This window comes from Sturnira hondurensis, unplaced genomic scaffold, assembly GCF_014824575.4.
Source record: "Sturnira hondurensis isolate 20B ecotype Veracruz unplaced genomic scaffold, ASM1482457v3 Scaffold0002840, whole genome shotgun sequence".
Lineage (NCBI taxonomy): Eukaryota > Metazoa > Chordata > Mammalia > Chiroptera > Phyllostomidae > Sturnira > Sturnira hondurensis.
This window is the reverse complement of record NW_028075471.1, coordinates 34,649,746-34,670,220: the sequence shown is the minus strand read 5'-3', so window position 1 is coordinate 34,670,220 and position 20,475 is coordinate 34,649,746. Positions and strand designations below refer to the sequence as shown.

At 53.0% G+C, this 20,475-nt stretch overlaps 1 protein-coding gene across 1 annotated transcript in view; it reads right to left on the bottom strand.

Moving 5' to 3' along the window:
- Positions 1–20,475, bottom strand: part of GSDME (gasdermin E) — a 45,922-nt gene that overhangs the window by 9,200 nt on the left and 16,247 nt on the right. The window contains exons 4-7 of the mRNA XM_037041282.1: positions 8,360–8,531; positions 6,658–6,778; positions 3,305–3,460; positions 1,189–1,316 (exon numbers count right to left, since the gene is read on the bottom strand). Coding sequence (XP_036897177.1) covers positions 1,189–1,316; positions 3,305–3,460; positions 6,658–6,778; positions 8,360–8,531 — 577 coding nt within the window. The remainder of the gene's footprint in view (positions 1–1,188; positions 1,317–3,304; positions 3,461–6,657; positions 6,779–8,359; positions 8,532–20,475) is intronic.

Genomic DNA, 20,475 nt, shown 5'->3' with positions numbered 1-20,475 from the left:
TGCCTGACATTTCTCCCTTGGAAGGAGACATCTGAGGAAGTAAAGGTGAGTTTTTAAAAAAATATCTGTGTTCTCCCAGGGGCTAGCACACCCTCCCATGAGCACTGCATCCTCCAGAACACATGGGTGTCCTGGGCGGCTGGACTGTTTCAACAACTGCTGGTTCCATCACTGGTCACTGGGCTCTTTTGGCACAAACCAATTTCAAGAGGGAAAAACAATGTGAATGCTTCCCTGGAAGCCATAAAGCATTAAATCCAAAACTCAGAGTTCAAACTCTGCATAAAAGCAAAACCAAAAGACCACAACCAAAAAACACAAGTGTAGCAAAAACCAGGTTGAGAGGCTCCCCAGCCTCCCCCAGGGAAGCAGGGCCGCAAGCCTGGTGTGTCCCTCACCATTCCTACGACTGACAGCTGAAGACCTCAACCTCCCCGGAAAATCCTGCTACAAAAATACACTAAGGCCTGCTGTTCGATCTGTTCTGAGCACAATAGGTTGACTTGCTAGACTAGCACGGAGCCCCCTTGTAGTGGGTTCAACAGTGCCCCCCTCCCCAAATACATGTCTACCTGGAACTTGAGAGTGTGACCTTACTGGAATGAGAGTTCGCAAATGCACTTAACGTAAGGATCTTGGGATGAGATCCTCCTAGGTTGAGGTCAGCCCTAAATCCACCAGGAGACCAGGACGATCCATGTGGGGGTGTCCATTAAGGAACAGAAAAGAGATGACACAGAGGACAAGGCCATGGGGAGATATATGCATTGGAGCAATGTGGCCACAAGCCAAGGAACACCAGGACTGTTGGGGTCAGGGGAGGGTGTGCCCCTCCAGCCTTTGGGGGAAGCATGGCCCTGCTGACATTTAATGGCAGACTCCTGACCTCCACAACTGAGAGAATGAACTTTCATTGTTTCAAGCTTAGACAGTTTGTGGTCATTTGTTATAGCAGCCCCGGGGTACCAATACACACTTAGATTCCTGACATCAACTACTACTCTGCAGTTAGAAAACTAAGGACCTGGGTGTAAGGAACAAAAGAACCTTTAGGGATCAAGGGAGGTGGGAAATTTTAAATGCAATGATATCCCCAGTTCACACCCTTGTCTCAAGGGGTCCAGCCTGTCCACATCTTCAGGATGCCCAGGGGGAGACACTGAGCCTCAAGATGTCTCTCAGTCTTACCAGTTGTTCCAGGACCACAAGCAACTCCTCATCAGACAGGACCACCTGAAGGACGCCACTCAGTGCCGTCCGCTCCTGCTCCGGCAGCCGTCCAAAGGGATGGAAAGCCCTCTCCAAGGGCAGCGTCACTGTGAAAGCAGCAGAGTACGCCTGGCTCAGGACGGCCGTGCGTGTCTCAGAACAGGGACAGCAACTCTAGCTTTTTATAGCTAATTGTCCTCAGTTCTTTCATAGACTCTCCCAGCTGCACAGTCAGTCACAGAACTCGGAAATAAAGGACACCGAGTTAAATGCCACCCTGAGTGTTTTCAATAACCAAACTACCACCAGAAAGGAGCAGGGGAGGGCGGCCCCGTTTCGTGTTAGACTTCACCTTTTTTTATGATGACGCACTAAACGTTCATCAGTTTTTCTGGAAAGAGTCGTTGAGACTCCTCTTTTATAGCAGTAATTTATCAAGGCCTATTTGCTCAGCATCAGTCAGTACTTTTGCAGTGCTTCAGAACCATGCAGATTCCAAACTATTATTTTTCACCCCTTCTTCTAATACATTGTGGATTTTGTGTCCTTTAATAATGCCTGCATTTCAGAGAGGCTGCCCCCCCCCCCATTTCACAGCAGACCCAGCTCCTGTGCTTTGCCCATCCTCCTTTCTTTGCCCATCCTGGCCCTGGAGAACAGGTTCGCGGGCCCACGAATTTTGGGGATATTGCAGCCTCTCCCTTGGAATCATCATCATCATCATTTTTGTTTTAAAGATAGTCAGAAGCTTCTAGCAAATTAAGCCCAGTGGGAGTCTAAAAGCTTTTGTACGGAGGGACGCATACTAATACGTAAATGCACTGCTTCTGCTCATGGCAAATTCCAGCAGATGGGTGTAGGGAGCCCTGTGGAGAGGAGTGTGCCACGTCAGTGACTGACATAGTCACATGCTGCCCTAGTAACAACCCGGAATCAACCAGGTCTTTGTAGGAGCCTGGGAAGAAGGGCTGCCCTGGTGCCTCTAGCGTCCTAGGGCACTAAGCCAGGCCAGCCCCCACCCTACTCCTGCGTTCCTACTCTTCGCCTGCCGCTCACTAGAACGGCCCAGCCTACGGGGTGGACTGATGGGAAAGGAAATTACAGGCTGCAGCCCAGTCTTGTCACCTCCCTGCAGTGCAGGTCTAGGCCACAGGGCCACCGCTGCTGTGGTTCTAACCCACGACGTCACCAGTGTGTACGGGGCAGTGGAAAACTGCACTCCATTATGGATCTCAAGGAGGCGGAGGAGGGGCCTGCATGAGACCCGAAAGCCTTATTTTAAGAGCAGGCCTTCAGTACCATTCTCCCAACACTATTTTTGCTGCCGAAACAAAAGCGTCTCCTGGTTTGGGACTCTCTGAAGCCCCACTGGTGTGTCTCCGCCCCGACCCTCCAAGGCGCAGTGTATTCCGAGCTGCTCCTAGTTCTCTGTACTCAGCTCTTCCATAGCTATTTGTCTCTCCTCTTCCTTGCCCGCCTCCCCTTCTGTACACTGTACTCCAGTCTCTGCCTCTCCCTGCAAAAAACCTCCAACTTTTTGTAACAGACTGCTGTGGGGAGCAGAGGGGTTGCTGCAGGCAAGTCACAGGTAGTCCCCTCCCCTCCCCCTCCCCCTCCCCCTCCCTCTCCCTGGTTGCCTCGGCCCCACAGGCTCCAGACCGTGTGGGTAAAGAGCCTCAAAGTGACATTTTGCAAATGCTGACAAAGCCTTGTCTTGGCAGTGAAGCCGATTATAACGACACATGCAAAACATGGGTTTTCTCTCCTTGCTGCTGACTAGCTATTCTTAGTAGTCCACACGGCTTCTGTGGTTACAGTGAAAGAAAATGTGAGGCCCCAGGTTCTTATGCTCCTCAGTCTCCGGCCACCATCTCAAAACGTGGCACCCAAGACCAGAGGTTCCCTAAGATCCGACCAAGGGGACCTCTGAGTGGGCTAGGCCTGCCTCAGAGGCACTGTCCTTTCTGTTCTCAAATGCTTCCCTCAAAGTCACTAGAGTCACCTCACCGCTTCTGAAGCCATCGCTTCTTGGGGCACAATGCTCGAAATTAGCCAGCGGCTCAGTATAGTCCCCCACCCCCCCCACTGATGATACCTTGTTTTAAAACACTCAGTGGTTCGTCTGGGGCAGATGGCCCAGCATCCGGCATGTCCCTAAGGGCAAACTCTCTGAAGGGCAGGGGGTCCAGGAAGATCAGGTCTCTCCTCTCGAGCTCAAAGCCGCCGCACTTCCCTCGTAGGAGGCAGAACTCTGCAACACAGACGAGGCGCGTAGCACGTGACCAGGCAGCTGGGCAGGGGAATGTCCACCCTCCTCCCCACAAACCCGGCTCCTGAACGAGCGGTGCTGATGGGTCAAAACTCATCCGCTTCCTAAAAATACAGGAGACACGGCTCTTAACATGAGGCTCTTCTGTGTGTCCTTTTCGAACAGGCAGGAAGCAGGCTTTCAGACATTGGAAGTATTTCCTGCGCCTGGTCTCAACAAGCCAACCCGAAACAACCCACCACATATGAGTGGAACCGAGAGAATCGAAATTTGATCGACAGATTGACTTGACTGAACTGATAATGTTACAAAATGACTGAAATATATTTAGGTGCACAAGTGGTTATGTTATATGGTTCTCTTCTTAAAAACTCAAATTTGCTTTGTTAACAGAATACTACATTGCAAAAAATTAACTTATTTCTGCAATGATATGAAAATCTCAAACATGTTGAGTGAAAAATCTAAGCAATATATTCTACAGGAAGCTTATGAAAAGGCAAACCTGGTCTTTTTTTTTTTAAGAATACTGAAATATTTGTAGGAATACTGAAATATTTGTAGACAAAACTATATAATGCCTAGGATTTGCTTCAAAACGAGTCGGGTAGAGGGAGGCAGCAACATTGCTGACGAAACACAAACAGCCCTCGTTCTGGAAGCACGAAGTACCTGGGGTTCATGACACTATGAACCCTGCTTTTGAACCTGTGTGAAAATTTCCATAATGAAAACTTTGTAAATAATGACATGTTTCCTCATATACTTCCATATTTGAGAGCCCAATTAAGGTATTTGAACTGTATGTAAAAATGTAGCCATTCTTAGGTCCTTGCTAAGCAAAAACAACGAGCAAACTCATGAACCTGCGCTTTGTGCTTCTATTTGGCCATTTTGTACACTCAAGCCCAGGCCACGGAATGAAAAGGCGTGTGAGCCTGCACAGAGAAGGCACGGCTCCGGGCGCACACCCGCGTTCGCAGGGGCGGCGTGGCTGGCTGAGACCAGTGAAACGAGCCTTCATTCCCTCCCTCACGGACGCACACTCGCTGAGCAGCCAGGGCGCCCCCGCTCCTCAGGCACTGGGGTGGGAAAGTGTCCATCGGCCCCAGGTGGTGGCTTTGCTCCCCGAGGACACAGCCTTGAATCCTGCCGAGCGCCCCCTGGGGGGTTCAGGAGCCCATGGCATCAGCACCGCTCCTGCCTGGGCACAGGTGCAGCCTGAAGGCACTGCCAGTTCCTTCACTCTCTTCCGAGAGGGCACTGTGCAGGGGCTGGGGCCAGGGCACCAAAGGGCCTTGAGTGTAGGTGCGCTTCCAGTGGGACTGGGAGAACGTCTCACTGAAGCCAGGGAGGCAGGTGCCAAGAGAACCAGCAAAGGTTGCTGGGACGGAGCAGGGTCTCGGCAGCCAGAGGCTCGGAGATCAGTGACAGCGGAGCTTTCGCAGGTGGTGGGTGATCGAGCTGGATGAAAACACGATCTTGGAACAAAGGGAGCCTCGGAAGGTGTTTGAGCAGGTGAGTGAAATGGCCACATTTTCATCTTTAAAGAATCACATTGGCCACACTGCTGGGATGGGATGGACAGGAAAGATTCCAAGAAGCAGCGGAATGGATGAAGAGTCGGGCTGGGAAATGGGGGTGGGGGAGCTGTGGGTGAAGGACTGGTTGCTGCAGAGAGAAGCTCATCAAGGAGGCTGCACGGGCACCTCCCCCCCCCAAAACAGGAGGGAGTAGGCCCCTCTCAAAGTTTCAAAGGACCAGCAGGATGCTTGTCAAGTGCACTCCCCCCAGAAGGTGGGAGGAGGCATCAGGCAGGCTCTGAGGGGCCCTGCAGGCCCTGTGGATCTACGTTTATGAAGCTAGATCAGAACATCCTGTGGCAAGAGTGACGGAGAACACAGATGGGAAATAAAAGTAGAACTGGCTTCAGAATCAGGCACTGAGTCTCACGGGAGGAGGGCCTGACCCCCGAGCCGCACTGGCGTGACTGTGCGCAGCAGGACAGGGCAGTGAAGGCAGTGGGCTGCCTCGACCAGGGGGTGGGAAGTAAGCCAGAGGAACCTTGAGAATTCCCGGGGCACCTCTTCTCAGCCGCTCAAAGAGGAGTTTATTTCCAAAGACAACAGAGGCAAGCTGAGATGAAAGGCTTGAGATTGAAGTGCAAACAGGAGAGCCGCAGCACTAGGTGGGGCTGTGTCTTTCCGCGTCCAGCTGTGTAAAGAGGCCCCCAAGGGACAGGTGCCCAGAGCTGCGGGGCAGGGCACCCCCTTCCTCAGAGAAACAGGAGGGCTCCCACAGCCGCCCTGCCTGGAGTGGCACCCTGGCCTGGCCCCCAGCCGCCCAAAGGTCCTCACAGCACTCATGATCACCCTTGGGGGCAGGCTGAGCTTGCACAAGCAACACCTCAACCATAAATCCATCCGGACAGAACCACCAAGGCATGAACATCCTGGGCTGGAATCACAGTCTCGCATGTGGTATCAGCGGTTTATCACATACTGATAACCACTGACATAACCACATTACCATCATACCTAAGGAAGTTAACAATAATTTGTTATATGAGTTCGTTCACATCCTCAAGAAGCAAACACTTGACTCAACACAACGTTTCAGGAAGAGCATGGGGGAGGGGCCGTGCACACCTGAGATCAGCAGATGCGCACCGAACCTACTTTCTTCAAACAGTGCAGTGGCCGGGGTTGGTCAGCTTCAAACACAGTGGTGATCAGCAGAGCAAGGTCATGAGCAGCATTTTTGGCTTCAAGGGAGGTGGCACGATGGTGGTGGTGATATTACTAGCTGAGGTGGAGTACTTAATAAACGCCGCTGTGCCAGGCATGCCATGTGCCTCACCTGCTTAATGTCCCCGCAGCCCCAGGACTTGGTGAGGCTCAGCTAGGCCCTTCAGAGGCCCGAGACCTCCCAGGACCCATGGCACCGGGCTGATCCCCAATCTGATCACAGGGGACATGTTCTTAACCCTGTGCCGTGCTAGCGAAACCTCGCCCACACGCTCCCAATGCAGCCTGCTGGCACCCTTGTCATCAGATGACCCCACATCCTTAGGATCTCTTGTGTCCCCAGCCTCTCCCAGTGTGTGTCCCAGGGGAAGATGGTGCAGCCCTCAGCCTTGGCTGCGTCGTCCCCCAAGAGCCTCTGGAGGTAGCACTCACCAAACTGGCCGTCCAGCTTCACGTACAACTCGAGGACACTGTAGGCGATGGTGGTGGAAGCCGGGATCTCCAGCACCACGTTGGTGCCCTTGGTGATGGTCCCGTCTTCCACAGCTGACACCTGCGGACAAGAGCACACCCTGAGCCTCGCACTCCACCTCCCCTGGGCCCCTCTGCCCCCTCCTGTGGCCTCATGCAAATGCCCAGGGTCTGAGTGGGAAGGAGGAGCCAGCCCGCAGGGGTGAGGGATTTCAGCCCTGGGCCTGGTGATGTAACACGTCCCCACATACCTGACACTGCAGGTTCCTGATACAGTGAAAGTTAGGTCTGCAGTGACAGGTAAGGCAGGTAATGAGTCAGGCAGATAAGATGGCTTCCTCTTTCCCTCACAGAGGGTTCCGGAAACGGAAATCCAAACCAGATGCCTGACCAACATCAAAGCCTGAGGGAGAACCGAGCTGAGAGAGACCCCCCACTGCACCCACCCCACACCCTCCATGCCTCGCCATCCAGACCCTGTGCTGTTAAACCAGGGGGAAGGTGGTGGAAGAAGCAAGGATGGGAAGGCTGGGCGGGAGAGGGCCAGGAGTCAGCCCCCGCTGTTACCAACGCCTTCCCACCAGGCCTGGGGAGAGGGAGACGGGAATCTATGTGTTGCTCAAACGCTGGAGTCCAAAGACTTTCTGAGCAACTTGGTCCTGGCCAGAGTGCGGTGACAGCTGGCCGCCTGACTCCTGGGTGGGCTCTGCGCTCTGGTGGGGTCGGCAGAAACCACCTCCCATTGGGCATGTCCCTTGTCACTGCTGTCCAGCCTGCCTCCCCCCCTGCCCAGGAAAACCCAGCCCCAGGCCTGTAGCTCCACGTTTCACCCAACTCTCCTGGGTCTTCTAGCAAAGGACAAAAGTCACCCCAAGAAGTAAGTCTCTAGGAATCAAACAGTGGGCACCAGGACAAGCTGGAGTGGAGACGGCTTGGGGATGACAGCCTTCTGTCCCACTAAAGTTTGGAACCAGCTCAGGGACAACTCATAAGGCTGTCCAGACTGTAATCCAGAATCACCCGTTTATGCATCTATAGACAGACAGATGGACAGATCCTTACCTTCCCTAACAACCTGCAAAGGACCTGAGGCAGCTAATCCCAAGCTATCACTTTGAGAGCCCTGACTCCCAAGGACTCTCGGGGCTAACTGTGCTTTTGGCCTGGCTTGTGCTTGTTTGTCCTATTTTCTTATGGGAATGCGCCTGACCCAGGTGGGCACAGTCAATCTGAGAGTCTCACTGCCCTGGCCTTGGGCCCACTGCAGAAATGGGCGACCCAGGCTGCACGAGATCCAGCCCAAAGATCTCTCCCCACTGGGGTCACAGCAGGTGGGACAAACACCTGGAGCTACCACACCAGAAGGAGACAGCCTGTCAGAGGGCATCCACCCCTGGGGAGGCAGCTCACAACACTCCCTGAGTCCTGGATCCAACAGTGACTGAAGCCAGCTTAACCCTGAATACTTTGATTACAGGAGCCAATAATTTCTTGCTTATTTGAGCCAATTCTAATTGGATTTTTGTTAACTTGCTACACCAAGAGTCATGGTGAACAGTGACAGCCCTGACCAAAGTCCTAGCAGGTTTTCCCAATGAAAACCCTGACCAAAGTCCTAGCAGCTAGAGCGCAGCTGCTGTGGCCCCAGCCCTCAGGCCCACACCTGCACGGTCTTGGTTTGGATCCCCACCATGCCGCCACACTTCTCCTCGACCTGGATGTGCTCCGATACCACACACTCCTGCGTCGTCACTATCTTCTCTGTCAGGACACACAGGACCTCGTTCCTCCTCTCCAGCACCTGCTGCAGCAGAGGGCTTTTCAGATTTATCGTTCTGCAAGAGAAAAATGGCTGCGAGTGGCCTCGTGCCCCAGAGAAAATGGGCGCAGTGTGACATCCAGCATCTTTTATGTCCTGGCAATGAGAGAAGGGGCAGTTCGTCTAATAAGGCATAAACCGAACTCTCCCAAGGCCGCCTGGGAGCTGCCAGGCCTCCAGGACCGACTGGATGCCAGAGCGGGGGGGAGGGGGGGGGGTGCCTGTCACAAGCATTGCTGGTTATCAAGGAGGAAGAAAAAAGAGCCACCCAGCAGCCAGTGCAGGAAACGCAATCGGCCTGCCTTACACCTGGGGACTCCGCTTTGTCGTTTAATCAGAGGCTGAGGGTCTACAGACATCACAGTGTGGCCCAGGAAATACAGAATCACTGGCGAGGGGCAGGATGCTGGGGCAGTCCCTCCTCACAGATGAGAGAGGAATAGGCTGGTGGTACAAGTAGCAGCAATGAAGAAATTAGGTTTGAATGAAGAAGGAACGTCTTAACCTTTCTGTCCCAGGAGGATGTATAATTTCTTACCAAGGGGTGTACATCATCTTACAGATGGGGAAACTGAGGCCAGTTAGGGCTGACCCGCCCTACGTCACCCGGCAGACTCGAGACTCCCATGCAGTGACCCTGAGGCACGTCAAGAGCAAGCTAAGTCTCCACCTATAGGAGACAATTTCACACTTGGAAACAAAGGACAAAAATAACCTCTCAGAGATTTTCCTTAACTCTGAGTCCACGAAGTGGACAGGAAGGGAACCAAATTAGGATGGGTTTTGGCATGAGAACAATCACAGTGTTCATCCTGGGCTTTTTAAACATTCCAAGGTGAGTCCCTTCGAAAAACTCAGCACCATCCTTAACTGCACACATGGAGGGTCCCCCTGCCCCCCGCTCCAGGCAGCCAGGCTCTCTAGGCTTCCAAGAGCTCCCCCAGAAACACAGCAAGTAGCTTGGAAAGGTCCTGTCTCCATGTGAACAGCTGCCAGAGTGGAAACAACCAGTGTCCGAGGACGGATGAATGGCAAATGTGGCGCGTATGCCGAGTGGGGCGCTGCCGTTCAACAGAAAGGCTTGGACACAGGCTACGCCATGAGCAATTCTCGAGGGCACTGTTACCCCTTACTCCGAGGGCAGAGCGAGGTAAGCCAGACACAAAGGGTAGATATCGGATGGTCCCACTTACATGAAATATCCAATCAAATTCATAGTGACAAAAAGATGATTTGAGGTGCCAGGGCGGCGGCGGGGGGAGTTCTTGCGAGATGAAGATAGAGTTTCTGTTTGAGGTGACGAAGAAGTTGTAGAAATGGATAGTGGTGTTGGCTGCACAACAGTGCGAATGTACTTAATGCCAGGAAATTACACACTTAAAGATAGTTAAAAGACAAATTTTATGCTATACATATTTTATCACAATAAAAAAAGACATGAAATTTCATCTTCGATTTCATCTCAGTAGTGGTCAAAGAAGTGCAAATTACAACAGTGTTTCCCCATATGAACTAAGTGCTGAGAATAAATTGACAACTGCAACAAAAAGCTACCCGGGGCTCCAGTTCCAGGAAGGCATGTGAAGCAGGGGCTTGGCGCCCGCCCTGCTGGGATTCGAACCCGGGCTCTGGCCCTCCGCTGGGGGACCCTGAATGAATTATTCCATGACTGCGCCGGGTCCTCTCACGGATGCACTCGCGGTGACACCTCTCCTCGTGGGACTGTCACCGGGTTTCGAGGAGCACGGCGTTAAATGCCACAGAAACGCGTGCTGACTCCAGCCACTGCCCTGCGTTCCTCTAAGGAGGCCACAGACACAATGCCACGTGATGGGAATTATGGGCTGTGTAACTGGGCTGGAGGGACTTCGCCTTGTCACCGTCTTGTCGCATCTCAACCCCTCCCGCAGGCTACCAGGCCTTCGGATCTGGCCCCACCCCCGTCGGGGTCACCTGTGGTGTCACCAGTCGGTGTCACCTCTGCACCTTGAACTCATCAGGCGCAGGCTGGACCAAGGTCCTGGACCCAGGAATCCTGACCCCAGGAATCCTGACCCCTCTCCCGGCCTTGTGGCGCCTGCTGCTCGCCCCTGTCACGCGGTCACACGTAAGACCACTTCTCTGGAGAGCACAGTCCACCCCCGCACTTTCCTAGCTCCTCCGCTTGGTTGCTCACTGCCATCTCCTCCCTGCGGGGCAACCTGTAAACTCGCGCTGTCTAGACTCCAGTTTCTCCCAGGACCGAGCGAGCACGCAGCTTCGGTTCTAGACCTGCTTTTGGAATAAATGGTGAACAAAACCCTGTGGGGTTGTCCCTCTTCATGCGCCGTAACGAGTCTATAAATACCTGTCTCTGTGCGCATCTGGGTATGAGAGTGTGGACCATGGAGGGAACAGCGGGTTGGCACAGAGGTTTAAAGACCGACGTGTAGACAGAAAGCCATCCCAAGGGACCGTTTTTTGTCCTGGAGGCTCAGGCACTGAGGATGACATCCGGTACCCGCCAGTCAGAACTGCATCTGGCTGGGTCCTTTCCCCCCGGGCTCCTCCCTCTGCCGTGCACACCCGCGTCCTCTGGCAGATTCCTGAACGCGGACCCCCTCTGTGGCAGCCAGGAACGGCTCGTCCCCCTCGAACTCCTGGCCCCAGAACCAGCGCGGGACGACTGGCGGCCGCCTTCAAGTATGAAGTGACTCTGGCGGTTGGCAACCACACACAGATCTCTTAAAACACCCGATGCCGTCTCAGCCCATGACAGTGGTTGAAAAGAAAAACGCCCCCAAGACTCCATTGCCTAACATGCCCACCTCCCTCCAGAACTCCCACGCCACCCCACCCCGAACAGCGGGAGGAAGGGGAAAGTCAACTGCAGGAGCGTAACTTCCTTCTGCGTCTGACCACAGCTGCTTGCTGGGCCGGGCAGTCACCCGCCGTGGGGCAGGGAAGAGAAGCTGGCCAGGGACAGGGCCCATCTGCGAGGCTAAGATCTGGTGATGGGGAGGGGAGAGGAACGTGGACAGGACACCTCAGGCCCACAAGAAATGAGAAACACTTTCCTGGGCTTCGAGGGCAGGAGGCGCCACGGCAGGCACTTCTCACCAGGTGGCCGGGATTCTGTTTCCTGGGACAGTGCTGCCACCTTTTGGCAACTGAACGCTGGGCAAACCCACTCGTCTCTTAGAGAGGAGACCTCCTGTAGACAGAGGAGAGGCCAACTGTCAGGGGAAATGGATGGTCCTGACTCGTTGAAAAGCAACCTCCGGAGGGAATTCTCCCCCAAGCGCTCCCCCAGTCAACACCACCACACCCCGCACCGTGCCAGGACCCAGCCCAGCGTGGGGAGCTGGGCCTGGCTCTGGGCCTACTCGGAGCAGGAATCACTGCGCAGCGGGGCCCCCAGGGCCACCAAGTGCGAAGACCCACCATGTTTCAGTGTGATTCACTTACATGTGTAACCCTAATGGCCTATGCATCCAAGGAGGCCCACACTTTCTTCAGGCTAAAAGGGTAACAAAAAAGTTTAAAACCCTACATCAGGGGTTTCACAGAGGAGGAGCAAGGAGGCCCAGAGAGGGCGAAGATAGTAACCGAAGTCACACAGCTAAGCAGCCCAGGGTGGCATTTCCGGGCAGCCCCTACCGGTGCTCTGGGTGGGGGCGCCCTGTGGCTAAGGGAGGACTTTGACCACTGCTGTGGCCATTTCCACACGTCAGTATCTTGCCTGTCTCGCTGCGGGGAAAGGAGGATTTTTATCCAGGTCCTCTGGGAACTGTCTTCAGAATATCCTTACCTGCCTGTTGTCCCCAACCCAGTACCTTGTGATGTTACAAAACGCTTCCCTGGGGGCTGTCCCAATTCGCTCCAGTTCTCCTGGGCCCTCTTAGGAATCGCTAACAACACACACACACACACACACACACACACACACACTGTCTTCAGAAAGAGACTCCAGGAACCATTAACAGTGGCTGCCTCCTGGGTGGGGAACGAGGTGGCTGAGAGATCAGGGGTGGGAGACTCCTCACCTTTGCTCTCTCCGCCTTTTGACATTAAAGCCATGTGAACATATCAATAATTAAAAAATAATAATTAAAAGTCCTTTGGACAGACTCCAAGCTCTGGGGGACACAGTCCCCTTACCTAAGACCCATGCTGCCCACCCAGTCGGTGGACAAAGGACTAAGTTATCACAGAAATCCTAAAGGCAGCATCAGAATAAAATTCTCTCCCTAGTCCAGCCTGGGGTCAAAGCCCACAGACAAGAGAAACAGAGCAGGAGCTCCCCGACCAGAAAGGGAGCAGCCAGAGGTTCCTCGTCCCCTTCAGGTATTTTTAAGGACAGCCCAAGGCGCCTCTCTCCTGGCCGATGGTGCTATGAAAGCAGGCAGGAGGCCCCCAAGACAGGGGTCAAGTACAACCAACTTTAAAGGGTTGGACCCAAAGGATCACATCTGGAGGGATGGGGGGACACACTAAACAGAGAGAAGGGTGCCCCTTCCTCACCCAGTCGGCCTGCTGATCCCCACCCCCTTCTCCTCAGGCTCCCAGTTTTATCTCCTGGCCGGGTTACCACCTCCTGTCTCGGAGCCTCGGTCTGCACACCTGTAAAGTGAGAAATGGCTAGGAGACCGACCTTAGTGAGCCTTTACATAAACTGATCTGCCCGGGACCCATCTGTAAATGTCTCTTTCCTTCTGGTATAGGCAGGAAAGCCAAATCAGGATTCCCTCCCAGGCCGGTCAAAGGCACAGCCACATTGTCCAGTGCCTCAGGAGGCAAGCCCTTGGCCAGAAACAAGGTGGGCCTTGAGGAAACACAGGCAGCACGGGGCAGGAGAGCAGGGCTCAGAGCCTGGAGGCTGCTGGGGAGCCGGCGGGGAGGGGCCAGGGCACCAGCAGGAAGCGAGGTTCCTGTCCTGAAGTGGGAAAAATCTCCCCAGGCCCAGCCCGAAAGGAGCTACCCACCCCTCATCCTCCCGAGGCTTTAATTTCCATTCTCTCTTCCTTCTCAGGCTTTGAAAGCCAAAATGCAAACTCACAAGAAACCCACAGAAGACTTTGAAAACTCAAACAACTCCCAAAGAAGGAGGAAAGCCGCTTTCTCTTCCAACACTATGATGCAGCCCCAGGTCGCTCCCAGAGATCAGCATCCTCATGCAGACCCCCACCCCAAACCCATCATTCCACTCCACACATAACTGAGCCCTGTTATGTGCCAGGCACTGGGCCGCTGCTGGGGCTGTCTTAGTGACCGAGGCCGGGGACCCCATTGGGTAACAGCCCTTGATAATAGCCTGTCCTGGAGGAGGAGTTCTGCTGGAGCTCCCGCCAGGCTCTCCCCACTGTCGGTGCGTCACAACAGAGCAGGAGCCATCAGCTTCTGTCCAGGCAGCTATGGGGAACTTATAAAACCACAGGGGCCCCAGGGAGTACTGGCTCTGAAATGAAAACCAGTTTCCTCTCGAGTATCCCCTCTGGCCGATCCATCCTCCATCGCTAAGCATCCAAAGACTAAGTCTAGACGGGGAGGTTGGGAGGGGCAGGGGAGCCGTGAGTGATTTGCAACGTCTGTCTCCACAGGTCTGGAGGTGGTCCTGGTCACCCGCATCTGATGTGACATCTGTGCTGGGAAACAGACACTGCGTCCCTTAGAGGTGGGAGACCGGCTGAGTAACATGGCACATTGGTGGCAAAAATCAGGAGGCACACCTTCTGACTCTGAGACCAGTGCTCTTTCCACCCCACGGCTCTAAAAGCCAACAGCATGAGTCAGGTACAAATGCACTTGAAAGAAACAGGGCAAGACAGCAGAGCTTACATCTCCCCAGGAGCAGAGGTGGTGGCCAGCCTGCTCCTGTGAGAGTATCAAGCAAGAATTACTAACCCAGAGAAATGTAGGAATATGCTGATGATTAAACCTTTAGTGAGGGCAGGGGGTTCTGGATGAAAGAGGATGGGGGGATCAGCCAAAGAACATACACGCATAATCCACAGACACAGACAAGAGTGTGTTGATGGCCAGAGGGAAGGTGGGGTAGGAGCTGGGTGGAGGCAGGCAAAGTGCAGGGGGCCGGAGAGCGTGGAAATGGGGATGTGGCTAATAGTGTCAACAATAAAAATTTTGAAAAAGAAAAATGATAAGACCTTCAGTGACTCGGGCATTTCTCCCAAGGACATTTGACTTACTGGCTGATGTGGCAGTGAAAGATGCGTGTGTCCACTGACTGGCTGCACAGTGGAAAAACTAGAATGGTGGCTGAGATTAGGCTGATGCATGCTGCCTGTGAACTTGGCTTTGCTCTTCTGACATTTCCTTAAGCCGCAGAGCCTGCTTCTCTTTTGAAAGCCAACTGGCTCCAGCCACAGATCCTATCCAGCCCATCAAGCCAGGACTAGAGTTTAATTTCAGTAGCCACCTCCTAAAATCCTGAAGTGCAGATGCCCACATCCATCTGCCTGTTGACCCTTCCAGGGGACCAGGCCTTCCCCCCTTTAAATTCTGTAGGCTCCTAGTGAAGGAGAGGGAGGAAAGCAGCCCCTCAAATGCCTACGCTGCTCCTATAGGCGCGGCACTGAGCACACTGGCTCGCAGGCCCCAGCGCCCTGAGTGCCAGCCACTAGCCTCCTACATCAGCTGAGGGCAGGTCTAAGGGGTGGAGGGCTGAGCCCAGGCACACAGATGAATCTCCGTGTGGGTCCCGGCGACTCCATTGTTCTCAGCAGTGGGTAGGGTTGGATGGGGTATCCATGGTGATCTGACCACTGAAACCTGAGGAGAAGTCTGTTGAGGGTCCCCAGGAGGAGTTTTGTCTCTCTTACAATGAAGCACAAGGAAGAAACTGATGGGGGGGGACTCGAGTTGGAAAATTTTAGTTTGAAGTGATACTTAATAAGCCTAGTGGCTAATGCATGTGAAAAGCTACTGTTTCAGAAACTGCAGATGTACATCCCCACCCCCACTCTAGGAGACCACAAGCAGTTCCACCTTCGTGCTCCAGAAGAGACCATAAGAAATCAGCGCAGTATCTTGGCCACTGTGTTCCAGGGAGAGACAGTCCGCCACCCAGGGCACAGATGAAGAAAATCAACAAGGACACAGATAAAATGACCAGTCTTCGGATGAAAGGATGTTAGGGAGATGGCCGGGCTGCAGCTTTTATCTGATTAACCTCTTTCTTGAATTCCAAATTCCTCACCTAGACTTTTGGCCCCTTACAAAAAAGTTTGGCTTGAAAGGAAAGAGAGGATGGTTTGTCAAAGTATGAACCCGCCATCTTCTCAGATCGCCGGCCACCTGAATAAAGCGCCCAGAAAGATTCAGTCCCTAGTCTCTGCTTATTGGATCTGGTAGGTGACAGGCAACCACTTTCCTGCCTTACGGTCTTCAATGAGGCCATTTGGGGACCAAGAGAGAGGCTGCTGAGACTGGCGAGGCATGGAAGCTGCCACAGGGGGGCTCCACTGAGCCTCTGAGTTAACCATCTACCACTAACTTAGGTAAAGGGCGAATCACCATTAACATTCATCCACAGGATGTTTTCCTTTGTGAGGTAATCACAGAAGTTCTTTGCAACTAAAGACACCTTACTGGTTCATGATATTACTGTCACCCTTATTTCACAGAGGGGCATGAAACAGAGAACTCATAACCGGTGACCCAAAGGTGCACAGCTAATAATGTTCTCATCCGGGGCAGTGATGAGAACACAGCTGAACCTGCCAATCCCTGAAGCCTTGCCTCTTTCTGCCTTCCTTCTCCCTCCTGCACCTGCCCTGGGCCCTGCATTCAGAAGGTACTTAATACGCGCTTGTTAACGAACAAGGAGCCTTTCTGCTCAATCCTCCTGCAAGACCTCCCCAGAGACCAACCGCAGACCTTCTCGGAAATGGAGCAGCTGCCCAGGGGCTGGCTCCTCCCCGCAGCCCTAGAGTCTGCATTTCAACCATGAAAAACTTCCCACACAGCAGAGGCGCTCGGAGCCAGGGCCTGGAAATCCCTAGCAATCTGAACTTGGATGCCCCTGGGGCTCCGCTGTAATGCGCTCCACTTGGCTGTGACTTCAGGATTCTAAACTGCCTGAAAAAAAAATCAGAATTTGGGCACAGTGCTAAGGACACAAGATTACCAAAGGGTCCAGGCCACTCCCACAGTGAGAGCACCCCACCTCTGTTCACACTGCAGTCATATAATACCTTATCTCACTCATACACCATGAAGAAGCAATGAAGGAAAAAGTGAGCTGTTGTGGACTTTCAACCTGGATGCAGGAGCTGCAGCAGGTCTGAACGTCGACACAGCAAACCAAGCTGATGTGGAGGATGAGTCCACACGGGAGCCCTCGGGACAGCGTTCTCTTTCCAAGCTCTGCATCAGCAGCTGGATTGGGAAAATCGTCTGTTTTGCGGACCTGGACTTCAGTCCTGAGTCCAGGCAAATTAATTAACGTTTGCATCTCAGGCTTCTTAGATGTAAGACAAAGATGAACCGATTATTCTCCCAACCGACCAGTGTCTACTCTGCTGCAGGGGCCCATGGTAAATGAGAGGACGTTCCAGGAGGGATGGAGATTGTGCCGTCGGGCAGTTACAATGCACATCACACCTTGGGGGCTGGTCCCCCGAGAGGGATATCTAAGGATGCAGCGTCCAAAGGCGGGGGGTGGGGTCCTCATCTGAGAAGCTGGCCAGGGAAGTAGGGGGACTGGGTCTGTGTGTGTGTCCTTCTGTGTGTATGTGTGGACAGGAGGCCCGAGGAGGCTCCAGTTGAGGCTGGAAGGTGAGAGAGAGCCTGGGTCATCAGTCCCAGGAACTGAAATAAGTCTGGGGCGCGGGCTTGGAGGGGGTGAGGGGAGAATGGTGGGAAATAAAGCTGAAGAGCAGAGGCAGGGACTTATCGGGCAGAGGCGGCGTGTCCTCTGAGGACAGTGGAGAGCAGAGACGGGAGCCAGGCAGTGACAAGATCTGATTGGCTGCTGTGTAGAGAAGTCCCTGGAAGGGGTGAGACTAGGGGCAGAAGGATGGGCCAGGAGCCTCGTGAACAGCCGGTAAGAGAGCAGGTGGAAGCCTGCACCAGGGCCACGGCTGTGAGGCTGGGCCCGGCGACAGGTAAGACCCGTATCTAAGAGATGCCCTCATGCAGTGGGAGACTAAGTGTGGGCCCAAGGTGAGCAGGAGCCGCGTCTGGTGCTCAGATTCTGGCTGAGGCCACCGAACTGATGCCTCACAAGCCAGCACCTCTGAGGAGTGTGGGCAGAGAGGCGGGTTTATGGGGAAGATGAGGCACCCGGTGATGGGCACAGTCCGTGTGTCCGTCTCTGGGTGAAAAGCCGGGGTGGGACACAGGTCCGCTCACCTGACTCACCCCAGCCCACCCAGGTTTGTGCACTGTGTCTCATCCATTCTAAAGCATACGCTTTTTTTCATAGCTTCACATCCCTGAAATCAGGATGTTTTAAAACTGACGGGTGACCAGTTTGATTGGCAGTGCTCCTTCAGGGTGGGTCATAACACAGTGGAGCATCTGACAGTGCACGACGTCTTGGGTGTGATGGAGTAATGAGAAGGGCCATCAATCTTAGAAGAAAATGGTACTTGAGTGTCTCTCCTTAGGACTTAAGTCCCCACCTAGTTCCAAATGGATCAGAAGTAGCCTTTCAAAGTAAACTCATAGGACAGCACAATTTCTGTAAGGAAAAGACAAAAACCACGCCCAGGATCAAAGACTGCAAAGACTCCCCAGAGCGCCCTCTCTCCAGCACGAGGGGTTATCAGCTGCCTGCAGTTACATTGTGGATAGAGACAACCAAACGTCAAACAAGCTTCCAAGTGTTCCCAGTCCTAGGAACTGAGACCAAAACCAGGAGACAGGATGATTTAGAAAGAGGTGACAAGAAACTGACTGACTTTCAGATGGCACAGGTGGGTATGGCCCAGGAGGCCTCAGAAAAGACATCTCTTCAGAAGAGTGGATTTGATGGGACCTGGGGAGCTTTATAGCGGCTCTTCACACAAAGAATGTGATGAAAGACCAGGCCCATGAACATCCTACTGCTGCTGCTGATCAGGGCCTTCCTGCCTCTTCGAGAGTTGAACAAGCATCTCCTGCAACAAATGAAACACGCAGCGAGCCTGACTTCCCGACTGTTTCGCGGCACCTGTCTGGGTCCACAGCTACCCGTCTGGGTCCACACTGGCTTTGGAGAGGCCCGGGTGCTGCCACGGGGAGGAACCAGAAGTCCTGGCTTTCACAGAAAGTACTGGGTTGGCCAAAGAGTTTGCTTGTTTTTTTTTTTTTCTTTTTCTGTAAGACGCTCTAGTAGCACTTAGCCGTCTTTAACTTCATTTGAAACAATTCTGTTAGATTGTATCGTGACAGCTGTCACCATGCAGTTTCAAAAAAACATCAAAATTGGTGAATTTTTGTGTAGCCATCTTATAATATTGAAGATGGAAGAAAATAAGCAATATTTTCAGCATATTATGCTTTATTTATGTCAAGAAAGGTAAAAACACAACTGAAATGCAAAAAAAAAAAAAAAAATAGGTTCCTGCACTGTTTGGAGGTGTTGTGACTGACCAAATGTCTCAATAGTGATTTTCGAAGTTTCATGCTGGACCTTGCTTGCTGGATGGTGCTTCACAGCTGAGCAGACCAGCTGAAGTAGACATCAGTCAAATGGAGACATTAATTGAGAACAATCAATGTTATGCCACACGGGAGATAGCCAACATAGTCAGCATACCCAAATCAATAGTTTTTGGTGAAAGTGAAAAAATGCGCCTCTTCTTTTATGGAAATAACTAAATAGACTTTTTGGCCAACCCAACACTTAGTCTGTGCTTCCGCAGTGGGGCTGAGGACGGGGACCGCGTGGCCGCCCGCCCCCCAGAGGAGGGAGACAAGGCTCTGAGAGGTGGGCACCGAAAACGAGATGGGTCAGCAGCCCCGTGGGCTTCAGCTCATGCCTCTCTGATGCTCAGCACCTCCCGGACCCGCACGAGTGCTGAGTCACACTCTCCTGCCCCGCCACGGCTCTGACCTTTCCCCAGCTTTGGGAGCCAGGCTCCGTGTGGGACTAGTCATTGGAGCGGTAACTAGGGGCGTGTTCACAGGCCACAGTTAACGTGAACTTACCACGTGCCAGGCACTACTCTAGTGTTTTGTTTATATTCTCTCATTTAGTTCTCCCGCAAACACCTTGGGAGCATTAATCCCATTTTATTAATGAAATCCTGGATAGTGGAGGCAGAAAAAGATGGCTCCTATGTCCTAGTTTAAAGACGACAATCTCTTTTAAGCTGGGGGTGGGGGGCAGGTGGTATATCAGTGGGTGTTATACCTTGTACTTCTGATTCCACCACCATTTTTTTCCATGCCATTAAATGAGCCTGAGGTTTATCGCTCTGTAATCAGCCTAAAATACCCCCACCCACCTACACCAGGGGAAGAGATGGGGGAGGTGATGCTGGCTGCTTGCACCCCCAGACCTTCGACCCTGCACCTGGTTTGTTTTAGGAGGAGGCTGCCCCTGAAGGAAGAGAGAGAGCAAGAGAGAATGAACAAAAGGACCAGGTTCAGGAACTTTCATGCTCCAAGTACATGTGGCCAGAGGTCTTTAATTTGTTAGACACAAGCTCTGTCTATTAAGACTAATGGTGCCAGCACTGAGTTGAACACGAAGACAAATGGAATGATTTTCAAACCCTCTGCTGGCCACAGGGCAATGTATCAAGTAGAAAAGAAGGCCAGCTTCCACCTCATTGAGTGGGTTTTTTTCAAGAAAGACAGGCCCTCAAATCCCTCCCCTCAGAAATGCCTACCTGAAGTAAGAGTCGGTGGGGTGCCGAAACAGACTCCTGACAGCTGTGATCAAGGCTGTCGGGAGGTCAAAGTGAGGCCCTAAAAAGCAGTAACATCTAACGCTTTTTCTGTGCATGCAACTTGTGGAATTGAACTATTTA